This window comes from Engraulis encrasicolus, chromosome 13 (assembly GCF_034702125.1).
Source record: "Engraulis encrasicolus isolate BLACKSEA-1 chromosome 13, IST_EnEncr_1.0, whole genome shotgun sequence".
Taxonomy (NCBI): Eukaryota; Metazoa; Chordata; class Actinopteri; order Clupeiformes; family Engraulidae; genus Engraulis; species Engraulis encrasicolus.
In genome coordinates, this window is record NC_085869.1 from 26,074,577 (window position 1) to 26,090,369 (window position 15,793).

Here is a 15,793-nt window from a genome sequence, read left to right on the forward strand (position 1 = left end):
TGTTATAAAATCAAATTTTTCTTCATCAAAATTCGGGTCACATTAAATCAGTTGAAATTTTGTACTTTCTACATAACATGCAATGGTCAATACTTGGTTAGGACATTCTCTGTCTTCATAATGGCCATGATGCATTTAACATTGAAGTCAATGGCAAAAACAGTGCATGGGAGTTATGGAAGCCCAGATATCCTTGATGCTTTGCTGTCAGCTGTTCTTGTTTGTTGACCTGGTGCCCCACACTTCACTCTTCAATATACCCTGTAGATTTCCATGCCACGTTTTGGTGTTAACTCACCAGTTTAATTCTAACTCAACAAAAATTAAACCCCATTCATTTTCAATGGGGTTTCATTTCTGGTTATTTAGAATTAAACTGGTGAGTTAGCGCCAAAACGTGGCATGGAAATCTACAGGGTATATTGAAGAGTGAAGTGTGGGACACCAGGTCAGCTATACAAAAACAGCTGACGGCAAAGCATCAAGGATATCTGGCCTTCCATTACTCCCATGCACTGTTTCTGCCATTGACTTCAATGTTAAACGCATCATGGCCGTTATTATTAATAATATTAAGACAGAGAGAGTCCTAACCAAGTATTGAACATTGCATGTTGTGTAGAAAGTACCAAAGTTCAACTGATTTGATGTGCACTGATGTGAAACAAATTTTGATGAAGAAAATTGTGATTTTATTACAATATTCTAATGATGTGAATTCCCCAATTCATGGTTTTTTTGAGCTGGAAGACCAAAATGTGTAAAAATAAACAATTTAATGATTGGAATAGTTAAAACACTGGGCCATGAATCTACAATCCATGACAGTTTAACATTATTAATGGAATTATGGAAATAAATCAACTTTTTCATGGTATTCTAATAAAAAGGCCTGGAGCTGTAATAGGGTGCATTCCAATATGTGACCTTGCGTCCTCCACTTGTGCTTGTGGCCTCGTACCAGGAGGTAATATGTCGTGATGACATCACTGACAACAGCACTATATTTCAATATTTCGCAAAAGCTCAACTGTAAAGTAATTTTCTCATTTGCAAACTGGATGGTGAATGAAGAATAGTCCCCCAAAAATTGTTGTGGCTAGGCTGACAGCGGGGAAACTTAATTGTTTTCTCCACGGAGGCGGGGCTTCAGCAAAACGTGAGGCCACAAGCACAAGTGGAGGATGCAAGGTTGCATATTGCAACGCACCCAATGTGTATGAGGGGCATTGGTGGCAGCCGCAAGCTCAGGCTTCCATGCTATCCACCACCTCAACATATTTGGCCATTGGCTTGATGTGGACATTTCCATATGTTTCCACCCCCTATGCTGCCATACAAAGGCAAAGTGCAGTAACTACATTATTTTGTCAAAATTGAGTTTATACTGAAAACGGTCCTCATAACAGCTCCTTTATCTTGTGATAAAAGCCTTATGGTCCAAATGTGTCCCGTTTTAGAGACGTTAAATTTGCAATAACTACAATTTCCAACCTAATACCAAATCTTTTGAGGCATTTGTCTCTGTTTCAGTGTTTCCGTAGTTGGATAGTTTGCCTTTGTAGGGCAGTATGCCACTCTCTCAACCATCACCTCCAGTCCTTAATGTGTTGTTTGTCAGATGAGCGTTTGCTGTGACTGGATTGTGACTTACTGTATATTGTTATGTTCCTATGTTGTGTACAGCTGTTAAGATTAAGAAGCCGATCAAGACCAAGTTCCGCATGCCTGTCTTCAACTGGGTGGCCCTCAAGCCCAACCAGATCAACGGCACCGTCTTCAACGAGATCGACGACGAGAGGATACTGGAGGTGAGGACACCTTAAGTTGACATGACCTTGACACTGAAGGGTGTATAGAATTAGAAATATATAATCTGTTTTGACTATTGGCCATTCAATTAGGTTCAATTCACAGGTATTAGGCATTTGTTGGTAGATAATCTGTTACCTGTGTATTCAAAATGACTTACATCTACTAGGTATAAGCGATCTATAGATAGATTTTACATCATAAAGAGACTGGAGGTGAAGATACCTTGACATTAACTTGACACTGAATAACCCATACAGTACCTGCTGAGGAAAGCAGCAGAATACTGTCACTGGATCAGTTCATTAGCTCACCTCATTGCCCCCCCTCTTACCCTCTCGTTCCTCGTGTAGGATCTGAACGTGGATGAGTTTGAGGAGATGTTCAAGACCAAAGCGCAGGGCCCCGCCATCGACCTGAGCTGCAGCAAGCAGAAGGCCATCCAGAAGCTGCCCAACAAGGTGTCCCTGCTGGACTCCAACCGGGCCAAGAACCTGGCCATCACGCTCAGGAAGGTGGGCAAGACGCCCGAGGAGATCTGCAAGGGCATACAACTGTAAGCACCGCACCGCACCGCACCGCACCGCACCACACCGCACCACACCGATGTGGAATGAAAATGGTTGAATTGAGATTAATTTGAATTAATTCAATATTAGATATCAAATATTAAATATTTAATATTATATTAAATATTAAATATTACTTTAAATTAGATAAAATTGAATTGAAATCTTTTTATATTTAATTATTTTAAAAATATTTGTAAATTTATTATTTATTTATTATTTATTTATTTATTATTTATGTATTATTTATTTATTTAATTAATTTAAATAGATTTAATTAAATTAATGAAGTGCACTCAATGCTGAACTAGCTTCATAGTTGTTCTGTATCTATTTGTCTTGCGTATTGTATAGTGCAGACTTTCGCGTTACTTGAGAAAAATCATCCAAAGGCCTTTTAAACACTGTCCTTTTGAATTGTATTGTTTTGAAACAGCCTGTATTTTACATTGTCAAGTAATTTATGCACGAATGACTTTTCTTTTTGGATACCATCATTGTTCACGTGGCCTGTTATTCAGTGACGCCTATCTGGCAGTCTGTGTCAAATCCGATCTAATCAAAGCTGTGGATCTGAGCATATCTGTGCTACATACTCCTTTGTTTCCTACTATTTTACGATGCTGCGGTATCATGGCATGAGAAATATGTTATTACGACATTCTTAACTAGATGGCATGGGTAGTTATGGCATGGCATGCTGCATTCTGTGAATGTATGAGTGTGGGTGTGTGTGTGTTGTTGTTGTACTTGTTTTGTGTGGGTGCGTGTGGGTGGGTGTGTACAGGGGTGTGTCTATTTGTGTGTGTCTGTGTTTGTATTCAGGTGCAGGTGCTTCTCTTGAATGTAAACACACCTGTCACTCGTGTCTGTGCCCATCTCTGCATTATTCATATTGACGTGCTTATCTGTGCTACGACATCTGACCGTAACTACAATGTCCGTGCCAGTGTTATCAAAGTGTTAATCTCATCCTTTGTTGTCCTACAGGTTTAATCTACGGACGTTACCAGTAGACTTTGTGGAGTGCCTGTGTTTTCGCATGGCAAAGTTATTCATCTGCCCATTTGTCCTTCAGGTTCAACTGGCAGATGTTACCGTCTTGTGTCTGTGTCCTTGTCTCTGTTCTGTTCTGTTCCATGTATCAAAGTCACAGACTAGATTTTATACTATTAAAATCTCTGTCAAAATGTTTGTCACCAGGTTTGACCTGCGGACGCTGCCGGTGGTCCTTGCTGAGTCTTGTGCCTGTGTCCACTAGGGTTGTAAATAATATCGAAATGTATCAATATATCGCGATATATTCTGGTGATTGAATCGAATCGCATGGTATCGTGGGGCATTCTTTAAGTATCTGGCCCCTGCCCAATAACTTAATAGAGGGGGAAAATTGAATCGTATTGTATCGTATCGTATCGTGGGGCATTCTTAAGTATCGAAAATAAGTGAATAGCATTGCATCAAATAATAAGATATCGGTATTGAATCGAATCGTCATGGAGGCTGTGATTTACACCCCTAGTGTCCACGTTTTCTGTTCTGTTCCAGGTATCAAATTGTCTGTCTGTCTGACCTCCAGGTTCGACCTGCGGACCCTGCTGGTGGACTTTGTGGAGTCTTGAGTCTCTGTGTCCACGTTTTCTGTTCTGTTCCACGTACCAAATGATCTGTCTGATCTCCAGGTTCGACCTGCGGACGCTGCCGGTGGACTTTGTGGAGTCTTGAGTCTCTGTGTCCACGTTTTCTGTTCTGTTCCACGTACCAAATGATCTGTCTGATCTCCAGGTTCGACCTGCGGACGCTGCCGGTGGACTTTGTGGAGTGCCTGATGCGCTTCCTGCCCACGGAGAATGAGGTGAAGGCCCTGCGTCAGTACGAGAAGGAGCGCAAGCCGCTGGAGTGCCTGGAGGACGAGGACCGCTTCATGATGCAGTTCAGCAAGATCGAGCGTCTCATGCAGAAGATGACCATCATGACCTTCGTAGGGAACTTCGCAGAGAGCATCACGATGCTCACGCCGGTTAGTCAGATGCATTGCAGAGACGTTACAGATGTTTTTAAGCAGGAAGAAAGAAATGACACATTTTGGAAATATGCACACACACACACTTAAACACATGCTCACACGCGTGTGCACGCACGCATACGCACAGACAGACCCAACACTCACACACACACACACACACACACACACACACACACACACACACACACACACACACACACACACACACACACACACACACACACACACACACACACACACACACACACACACACACACACACACACACACACACACACACACACACACAGCATTAACAGTGTCAGCCTGTCACCTGTCCCTGAGTCAGTTTATCACCCATGTGTACATAACTCACCACACAGTTTTATTGTCTTAACACACTCGCATACACACACACACGCTCTCTCTCTCTCTCTCCTCCTCTCCACGTTGAGCCATTAAAAACTATAATCTCTTTCTCAATGTGATATGCTCTGCCCGTATGATCCAATGAAGGGGTATTGATTTGTATTTTCATGTCACCCGCAGCAACTTCATGCAGTAATTGCGGCTTCAGTGTCGATAAAGTCCTCGCAAAAGCTTAAAAAGATTCTGGAGGTGAGTCATACTGATTAGGTGGTCTTCAGCATTTTGTCATTTCAACCGTTTCACCTCAACTTATAATTCAAATCATATCCACTGGCCTTATCTGCTGTCTAATTGTTTTTATGATGAATGTTCTCACTGCAGATCATTTTGGCTCTGGGGAACTACATGAACAGCAGTAAACGAGGGGCTGTCTACGGTTTCAAACTGCAGAGTTTAGATCTGGTAAGTCTTGTCTTTTAAATGCTTGTGTCTATTGCATTGATGTACCGTATGCATTAGGGCTGTAACGATATTGTATCGATCTGAGGAATCGTGATACACAGAGTCACGATACTGTATTGTGGTGCGAGAAAGCAGTATCGTGATAGTCCTTTCAATCCTTTCAAAGTTCTGTTACCCTTCAGTCCAGCAAACAAAAGCAAAAAGCAAATTAATTCATTTAAAAAGATACATTGAAATAATCATTGGGTGTATCGAACCGTGGGGCAAAAATCGTGCTACGAACCAAATTGTGAGTTATTGTGAGTATATTGTTACAGCCCAAGTACAGGTATGCATTAATATTAACTGTAACTGGGCACAGTGTTGCTGTGGGGCAGTGCTAGCCTTGTCCTGACCATCCCATAATACTACCATTTGCATTTCGTATTCATGGTCTGGACTTTGTTTGATCTGACGCGATTGCAGGAAGCAGGAAGGCCATTTTCGGAAAAATCAGGATTTAACTAATAAGTTGTTGACCAAGCATGTCTGACGTCTATCTATGGCGATGTAGGAGCGTTTAACAGACATGTCTGACAGAACATCCTACCGTAGGATAAAATTTCAATGTAGGACCGTTTGTCAGAACACCGGTGAAAATCCTACCGGTCAAAATCACTCCCCAGAAGACAGGTACCAGACGTAGTGCGGAGCCAAGTGTCTTGGCGGAAGTACGTAGGATGGCGCACTGTGGTGCAGGGCACTAAGCCCACCACATATGGGCTTGCTTGCATGCTTGCAGGTTTGAATCTGGTCTGGGTCATGTTCCAACCCTGCCCCATCTCTCTCTTCCACTCTCTTCCTATCGATAAAGACACAAAAAGCCCTTTCAAATGATATTATTAACTTATACTTATGTGGAATTTAAACGTCTGCTTGAACCTGGGGGCAGCCGTAGTCTAATGGTTAGGGAGGTGGACTTAAGATCAGAGGGTTGCAGGTTCGAATCCCACTCCTACCTCTCCCTACACCTCCATTCCTGGGTGAAGTGCCCCTTGACCAAGGCACCTAACCCCACATGGCTCCAGGGACTTTAACCAATGCCCTGTGAAATAATTTTAAGTCGTTTTGGATAAAAGTATCAGCAAGTGTAATGTAATGTAATGTAATGTATACCCTGCAGTTGTTAGACACCAAATCGACGGACCGCAAGCAGACACTGTTGCACTACATTGCCAACGTGGTGAAGGAGAAATACCAGCAGGTGGCCCTTTTCTACAACGAGATACACTACGTGGACAAGGCCGCCGCAGGTGGGTCACGTGGACACACACACACTCACGCATGCGCACGCACACGCACACACACACACACACTCACTCACACACACACACACACACACACACACACACACACACACACACACACACACACACACACACACACAGACACACACACATACTTACTTATTCACGCACTCACTCACTCACTCACACACACACACCACACACACACACACACACACACACACACACACACACACACACACACACACACACACACACACACACACACACACACACACACACACACACACACACACACAGACACACACACACACACACAGGTGTAAATACATACGGATGCACATCACATCACAGACAACATACACACACACACACACATCTCCTCAGTTGCGATGACTTTATGTATGTATGTAAGCGTCGGTGGTGAGTGCTGTAGTGTAGCGATGAGGACTCCTCAAGCCTCCTCCAGGCCTGCTGAAACAGATCCTCTTTGGAGAGTTCAAGAGTTCTCTTAGGGCTTCAGCCGCATTCCTTCAGACCATTGGTGCTCAAACTGTGGTACGTGTACCACTGGTGGTACTTGAGACATCTCTGGTGGTACTTGGAAGAATTCATTTTTTGTGCATTGATTTGAAGGCTGAACAAGTTGTTGCAGTCGAAAATGTCTCTTTGGTCTCACATTTTGTAATATTGGACAGATATGTGAAAACATAATGTAGAATAATACTAGGCAAGCAAGAAATTTATATACAAACTTGCACTGAATGTGACCGTAGCTGTCAAGTCAAGTAGGTTTTATTGTCAATTTCTTTACATGCACTGGTCATACAAAGAATTTGAAATTACATTTCTTGCTTTCCCATACAGACATAGACTAATCTAGGTAAGGACATAGACAGTATAGACATAGACAGTACTTATACATGGACTTAAGACAGTATGGACATAGACAGTGCTCATACAGACATTTAAAGTGCAAGACTGGACAACAGAAGACTTGTAGAGGACATACATTAAGAGGTATTTGTTGTGCTTTTGTGCTTTTCCTAAAAAAAAAGTCCTTTATAGCGTTCTGACATGGTAATAGTAGCATTTTGAAGAAAAATAAATATTAAAAAGGTCTGTCAAGTACACCAGCAGCAGTGTGTGTGTGTGTGTGTATGTGTGTGTATGTGTTTAGTGCAGGTAGAAGGTGCGGTGTGCGTCTTGTGTGTGTGTTCGTGTGTCTGTGTGTGTGTGTGTGTGTGTGTGTGTGTGTGTGTCAGTGTGTGTATGTTTGGGTTTAGTGCAGAAAGTGCAGTGTGCTTGTGTGTGTGTGTGTGTGTGTGTGTGTGTGGTGTGTGTTGTGTGTGTGTGTGTGTGTGTGTGTGTGTGTGTGTGTGTGTGTGGTGTGTGTGTGTGTGTGTGTGTGTTTTGAGTTAGTGCAGGTTGAAAGTTCAGTCACAAGTATAGTAGTGCAGGTGGAATGTTCAGTCGCAGATATGGTGGTGGGGGATGGGGGGGGGGGGTTGTCAGTGGCCTTGCTGGCTAGAGGCTGAGTGTTCAGCATCTTGATCGCTTGGTGCATTGTGCTGCTCGCCAGCCTGGTGGTACGGGAACGGAGGCGCCTGTACCTCTTTCCAGAGGGCAGGAGGCTGAACAGTTTGTGTGCAGGGTGGCTTGTGTCTTTGATGATCATCAGTGCGTGTGGTGTAAATGTCCTGCAGGGAGGGGAGTGGTACTCCAATGATCTTCTTCGCTGTGTTCACAACACGCTGGAGTGTATTCCTGTTTTTCTCCGTGCAGCTTCCTCCCCACACTGTGATGCAGTTGGACACGACGCTCTCTATGGTTCCTCTGTAGAATGTTGTCATGATGGAGGGTGTAGCACTTGCCTTCTTAGTTTGCGCAGGAAGTAGAGACGCTGATGGGCCTTCTTCGCCAGTGATGTAGTGTTGGTGGTCCAAGAGAGGTCGTCGCTGATGTGCACTCCAAGGAACTTGGTGCTGCTCACTCTCTCCACAGCATCGCCGTCGATGGTCAGTGGTGGCAGTTGTTTTTGGACCCTTTGGAAGTTGACAACAATCTCCTTGGTCTTGTTGACATTCAGCAGGAGGTTGTTGTCTTTGCACCATCTGGCCAGCAGGTCTACTTCTTCTCTGTAGTGAGTCTCATCGCCCTTGGTGATGAGGCCCACCAGTGTTGTATCATCCGCAAACTTCACTAGATGGTTAGTGCTGTGGGTCGTTGTGCAGTCGTGTGTCAGCAGCGTGAACAGCAGGGGGCTGAGAACACAACCTTGCGGAGCCCCCGTGCTCAGGGTCAGGGTGCTCGAGGTGTTGTTCCCTACCCGTACTGCTTGTGGTCTTTGCATCAGGAAGTCCAGCAGCCAGTTGCAGAGGGAGGTGCTGAAACCTAGTTTGTCCAGTTTTCTGATGAGTTGTTGTGGTATTATGGTATTGAATGCTGAACTGAAGTCAATGATATGAACAGCATTCTCACATATGAGTCTTTATTGTCCAAGTGGGTGAGGGCTGGATGGAGGGCAGAGCAAATTGCATCCTCCGTGGATCGCTTGGCTCGTATGCGAACTGGTAGGGTCTAGGGTGGGGGGTAGGGTGGCTTTTGATGTGTGACAGGACTAGCCGTTCGAAGCACTTCATGATTATGGGCGTCAGTGCTACAGGACGGTAGTCATTGAAGCATGATGGTGATGATTTCTTCGGCACAGGTATGATGGTAGCAGCTTTGAAAAGTGATGGGATGACTGCTTGCTCCAGAGAGATGTTAAAGATGTCTGTGAAGACATCCTTCAGCTCTTCTGCACAATCCTTCAACACTCGGCCTGGTATTTTGTCTGGGCCAGCTGCTTTGCGTGGGTTGATGGTGGCCAGTGTCCTCTTAACACTGGCAGAGGACAGGTAAAGGGGTTGATCATGGGGGGAGGGGGGAGTTTTTCTGTGGGTGAGTGTCATTTTGTGCTTCAAAGCGGGCAAAGAAACTGTTCAGGTCGTTTAGCCGGAGGGGTGTTGTTGTCACAGCTTCGTGGTGCAGGCTTATAGTCCGTGATGGCCTGTATGCCCTGCCACAGGCTCTGTGCATCTCTGCTGTCTTTGAAGTGTGTTGTTATTTTGTCTGAGTATTCCTTTTTTGCTTTCCTGATGCCCTGGACAGGTTTGCTCTTGCTGTCTTTAGGCCAGCTACGTCTCCTGCTCTGAAGGCTTTGTCTCTGGCCACTCAGCAGTCGGTGAACGTCCCCTGTGAACCATGGCTTCTGGTTGGCCCTGGTAGTGATGTGTTTTATTTCTGTAACATCATCGATGCATTTTGTGATGTAGGAGGTCACGGTGTCTGTGTACTCCTCAATGTCAATGTGATTGCTGTGGGTGGCAGTTGTTTTGAAAATGTCCCAGTCTGTGGTTTCAAAGCAGTCCTGAAGTCGTGAGATGGCTCCCTCAGGCCATTTTCTCACCTCCTTCTGAACTGGTTTGGTGAGTTTTGCCTTTTGTCTGTAAGCTGGCAGTAGCAGAATCATTGTGTGGTCTGATGATCCAATGTGGGGGATGGGCTTTGCCTTGTATGCTCTCTTCTGATTTGTGTAAACGAGGTCCAGGGTGTTTTGTTCTCTTGTTGGAAGTTGACATGTTGATGACATTTTGGAAGGACTGTTTTGAGATTTCCGTGGTTGAAATCTCCCAGGACCACTGTGAAGGCATCTGGGTGTGCATCTTGTTGTTCACTGATGCCCCGATGCAGCTCGTTCAGTGCCTCGCTTTTGACGCCATTGTTGTTGCTGGGTGGGAGGTAGACGGCGACTAATAGGATAGCGGATATTTCTCTGGGTAAATAGAAAGGTCGGCACTTGATGATCATGAACTCCACTCGTGGAGAGCAGTGCCTCTGTACTACCGTAGCATTATTGCACCAAGCATCATGTGTGTAGACACATATTCCTCCCCCTCGTTTTTTCTCTGCAAGGGCTCTGTCCGCTCGGTGGCACGTTTGTTGTTCCAGTTGTAAAGCCGAATCGGGTATGCCGTCGTTCAGCCATGATTCGGTGAACACCGTAACGCAGCAGTTCCTCACGGTTTTGTTCGCTGATCTTAGTAGCCGTATGTCATCCATCTTATTGTCCAGAGATCTGACGTTTGCCAAGAGAATTGATGGTATTGCTGGACGAGTTGGGTTGGCTGCAAGCCGTGTCTCGACGCCACCTCGTTTGCCCCTTTTCCTAATTCTTGAGCATCGTTTTCGGTGTCGGCATAGCGAGGCAGACGGGTCCGATGTAGTCCTATGCCGCCGGAGAATTCCTAGTTCTTCCAGAGTCTTCATTGGTACATCCAATACATTGCTTAAGTTGTCCATTCTTATCTGCAACAGCTGTTGCCGACTGTACGTGCGTTCCGACATATTTTCCGACGATAGACATTTCGAAAGACACATTTTAACACAAATAAACACTGAAAGTTGGGAAAGCAAGGGGCTGCTGCAACCTACGTGCGCCGCCGCCGGAAGTGATGTTGATGCCGTTATGAACCTGAAAGTGAAAAGTGAATATGGAAGGCCTTTGCTGCAATATTCTAATGTTGGTTGTCAAGGTGGTACTCGGAGAGCCCATTCATTTTTCGGGTGGTACTTCACACAAAAAGGTTGAGAACCACTGCTTCAGACCATTGTGCTGCGGACTCAATGGACACAGAGATGCAAGAGTACTGTGAAGCAGTTGCTTACACTCAGTTGGTGCAGCCAACAGAATAGGGATGCAAATTATCGATTAATTCATTAATCATTAGTTGATAGCCTTATGGATCGACTTATGATTAATTGATAAGCGGCGTTTTCCCCCGAAATCTCAATGTTTCTCGAAAAAAAAACTACTAAATCTAAAAAAAAATTAATTAAAAATTGAGATAAAATATGGTAAATGGTAAATGGACTGCATTTATATAGCGCTTTTCCACTCCTTCGAGCACTCAAAGCGCTTTACATTGTATGCCTCACATTCACCCAGTCACACTCACATTCACACACCGGTGGCCGTGGCTGCCACACAGGGTACCACCCTGCCACCAGGAGCAACTTGGGGTTAAGTATCTTGCTCAAGGACACAACGATGGAGTCAGGCCGAGCGGGGCTCGAACCTGCAACCTTTGGCTACCACCGCCCCCACATTTAAATTAATTCTATTTCAATTCTTTAATCCAAAAGTGATTTGAATATTCCCACTATTCACACCCCTCTTCACACACACTCTTTACATGCCCATTTCACCTGGGTCTCTTGTCAGTTGAATTGCTGTTTAATTGCGATTAATGTTTTTTAATCGATAAACGCATTGATCGATTAAAGTCGATTAATCGATTAATCGTTTGCATCCCTACTTCAGAATATTCATCAAAACTCAGCAGTGTGGTGCATGTAACACCAGTGCATTTACTGTATGTGTTTGTGTGTGTGTGTGTGTGTGCGTCCCTGTGTGACTTGGTCTGTATTACACTGTATGTTTGGCTGTCTGTATTTACACCTGTGTGTTTGTGTGTGTGTGTGCATGCGTTCATGCGTGCATATGTGCGTGTCTGTGTGTGTGCATGCGTGGGTGTGTGTGTGTGTGTGTGTGTCTACCTACAGTGTCACTAGACAACGTGCTGCTGGACGTGCGAGAGCTACAGCGGGGGATGGAGCTGACCAAGAGGGAGTACCAGATGCACGGCCACAACAACATGCTCAAGGACTTCATCGCACAGAACGAGGCCAAGCTCAAGAAACTACAGGACGACGCCAAGATTGCACAGGTTAACACCTACTGTTTGCTGTAGACGCCCGTTCCAAACAGAATTGAGTACTACTTGTGAAAGTTTTTGCCTCAAAACTGGCAAGTGCATTAATTGACCAAAGTAAGATGCATATCAGGAAACTACATGAATTTATCTGGAGCCTTGAAAAAATGTGAAGCTGCGAAAAAAAAAAAAACTACTTTGTTCCTAAACAGAATAAAATATGAAACGTTTAGATAGTAAAGTTTTTGTTCTTTGTACATTTTTTCTCAACTCAAGGATGCTTTTGATGAAGCTGTGAAGTTCTACGGAGAGAACTCCAAGACGACGCCTCCCTCAGTCTTCTTCCCCGTGTTTGTGCGCTTTATCAAAGCCTACAGGGTAAGCCCCGCTATATACCTCCCTCTCTCCCTCCCTCTCTCTCTCTCTCTCTCTCTCTCTCTCTCTCTCTCTCTCTCTCTCTCTCCCTCTCTCTCTCTCTCTCTCTCTCTCTCTCTCTCTCTCTCTCTCTCACTGTGTTTCCCTTTCTCTTTCTTCCTCTCTTTCTCTTTCTTGGTGGGTAAAGCATGATTTTGAAGTCTGGAGGTCTGTCTGCTCTGCAGTTGCAGTGCTGTGCTGGCTGGGAAAAAGACTGGAGGCTCAAGTGCTGTTTCCAGCCATTTCTGGCTGAGGTCCCTCCTAATCAGGCCACTCTTAATTGGCCTTCTCTCCTTGCTCATAGCCGTGTGCTCAGGCGTGCAGTCATCACATAGCTATGTTGCCCCCACACTTATACTTCTGGGCCTTGCCAGTTGCCAATTGGACAATCCGCTGGCAGGCCTGTCTGTCTGCCTGTCTGTCTGTCTGCCTGTCTGCCTGTCTGTCTGCCTGTCTGTCTGTCTGTCTGTCTGTCTGTCTGCCTGCCTGTCTGTCTGTCTCTCTCATTCTGTCTGTATTTCTGCATTTGTGTGTGTCTGTGGGTGAACAGGTGTTTGTATGAGGTATAGTTTGGATGAGATGTCACGGTCTCTCTGATTAAAGAGCTGTTTTGCTGTCGAGGAGCCAAAAGCCTGATGCTTTGTTCAGACAGCGATCCCTAATCTTGTTTTTGGCATGTTCAGACTGTGTCCAAATACAGGTCTAGACAATAAAAACAAATGCTGAAAATCAGATTTTTGGAAAACCATATTTGGAAGTGGTGGTTCGGTTTGAAATGCGATTCCAATCGGATTGCTACCACAAAATGCTCCTTGATGTCAAACTATTGTAACAACTCAAACTGCCCCTGTGCTGTAGGTCACTTAAGTTGCAATATGACACGCAATGACGAAACAGTTTTGATTCCTTCCTGTCCAGCGTCCATTATTTACTTTTATACTTGTCACTTTATTCATTGCCACAACACTATATATGATTAAGCTGGTGATGACAGGGCACTTGGACCTCATTTCAAACGCTTGCCATAAAATCCAGCTGCTGACAGTCTGCCTGAACCCAGCCCAAGATCTTTGCAGAAGGATGCTGGGCAGTCAAGAAGAAAATGTGTCCTCAGTCAGAGGGAATAATTAAGTGACAGACACAGAATCACGGTTATTTTTGAGTCTATTTTCCCTTGAATCTACTCCAGGGGGTCCTGCCATCTCAGTAGAACCCTCTCGCCGCTCATGGGTTATTACTGTATTATGTGAAGTAGCGTTCTCTGAACCTCAGTCAATTGGGATATGCAGAATCACAGTCCTTTTTATTAGTTCATGTTCCCTTGTATCTATTCCAAGTGATCCTGCTATGCCAGTAGAACCCTCAAGCTGCCCATGGGTTTTCATATGCGCAGTACTGTGTAAATGGCCTTAACTAAAGCCCAGTCAATCAAGTGTACTCTGTTCCGTGTGTGTGTGTGTGTGTGTGTGAGTGTGTGTGTGTGTGTGTGTGTCTGTGTGTCTGTGTGTCTGTGTGTGTGTGTGTGTGTGTGTGTGTGTGTGTGTGTGTGTGTGTGTGTGTGTGTGTGTGTGTGTGTGTGTGTGTGTGTGTGTGTGTGTGTGTGTGTGTGTGTGTGTGTGTGCATGTGCGCGCGCGTGTGTGTGTGTGTGTGCATGTGTGTGTGTGTGCATGCAGCAAGCGGAGGAGGACAATGAGCAGAGGAAGAGGCAGGAGCAGATGCTGATGGAGAAGATGCTGGAACAGGAGGCCAACGAACTGGAGAACCAGAAGGTACATCACATTAGTCAGGCCAGGAGCAATACAAATACCGCTTCTGAGCTCCAGAGAAATCAGGAACTCCGCCCACTTTGTCAGGAAGCAATCAACTTTGAGCAGCTTCTACGGCCCTGGGTAGAGGCGTGTTCATGGCAGTGATGTGGTTTAAGCAGAAATATTCTATTGGGACTAAGAAAATGGTTTGGTTTGGTTGAGGAACCCTTAAAAGTTCTCTGATGAATCTAATGGTTGAGAACCTTTGAGGAGTTCCCCCATTGTGACAGCTGAAGATTACCCAAAGAATCCCAAAAGACTTCTAGGGTTCTCCGATGACCCTTCAAGAAAACCTCAGGGTTCCTGCAACACATCACATCACATATTGGTTCCTCTGAGAACATTTAGGTTCCTCTGATAATGTTTAGGGGTTCATTCATAGGGAACAGAGACAGAGAACTTTATCGTGCAAAAGGAAGACTATGCCCCCTGTATACTGTATCTCTCTCTCTGCTTCTCTTCTCCTCTCATCTCTGTCCTCCCCTGAACTCCTCCACCGTCTCCTCTCCTCTCCTCTCCTGTCCTCTACCCTCCTCTCCTCTCCTCTCCCCTCCTCTCCTCTCCTCTCCTCTCCTCTCCTCTCCTCTCCTCTCCTCTCCTCTCCTCTCCCTCCATTACATAAGACCCGGTCTGCTTATCCTATCCCACCTTGTTTGCCCATTCAGAGAGCTAGAAAACACGTCACAGCATCATTTCTGTCTACTCACGGTGTCGCAGAGCCCCTTGCAGTGATTAACCTTTGCAGTGCTGTGGAACAGGTTTATCGCACCGCCCTGCGTTATGCTATGTGGTGGCTGCAAGACACGTATTCCCCCCTCTCTCTCTCTCTCTCTCTCTCTCTCTCTCTCTCTCTCTCTCTCTCTCTCTCTCTCTCTCTCTCTCTCTCTCTCTCTCTCTCTCCCCTCGCTCACTCTATCCTTTCTTTCTTTCTTTCTCCACTCTCTCTATTTTCCCCATCTCTCTGTATCTACTCATCTGTCCATCTTCTCTCTCTCTCTCTCTCTCTCTCTCACTCACTCTCTCTCTCTCTCTCTCTCTCTCTCTCTCTCTCTCTCTCTCTCACTCACTCTCTGGTTAGAGGTGGAGGTCAGAGGTATTGGCTTATCTGAGGCAGGTGCTCTGTAGGCAGATTAGCGTATTCATCTTGTTGAGCGTGTCACCTCACATCAGATGGATTAGTTGCTACAGCACCCACAGCCTCCCGTGGCACCAGCATGCGCACTGCACACACTCATCATACGAAGGGTTTATTTGCAAAACGGTGTATCTCCATTTTTTGACTTTTGCATTTTACAGTATTATTGGAAATGA

At 45.2% G+C, this 15,793-nt stretch overlaps 1 protein-coding gene across 3 annotated transcripts in view; it reads left to right on the forward strand.

Annotated features, from left to right (window-relative positions):
• Positions 1–15,793, forward strand: part of fmnl2a (formin-like 2a) — a 118,947-nt gene that overhangs the window by 93,829 nt on the left and 9,325 nt on the right. For all 3 annotated transcript variants that reach the window (XM_063213554.1, XM_063213555.1, XM_063213556.1), the window contains exons 16-24: positions 1,687–1,811; positions 2,166–2,368; positions 4,167–4,401; positions 4,936–5,004; positions 5,137–5,217; positions 6,380–6,509; positions 12,111–12,274; positions 12,536–12,637; positions 14,348–14,443. In XM_063213554.1, coding sequence (XP_063069624.1) covers positions 1,687–1,811; positions 2,166–2,368; positions 4,167–4,401; positions 4,936–5,004; positions 5,137–5,217; positions 6,380–6,509; positions 12,111–12,274; positions 12,536–12,637; positions 14,348–14,443 — 1,205 coding nt within the window. The remainder of the gene's footprint in view (positions 1–1,686; positions 1,812–2,165; positions 2,369–4,166; positions 4,402–4,935; positions 5,005–5,136; positions 5,218–6,379; positions 6,510–12,110; positions 12,275–12,535; positions 12,638–14,347; positions 14,444–15,793) is intronic.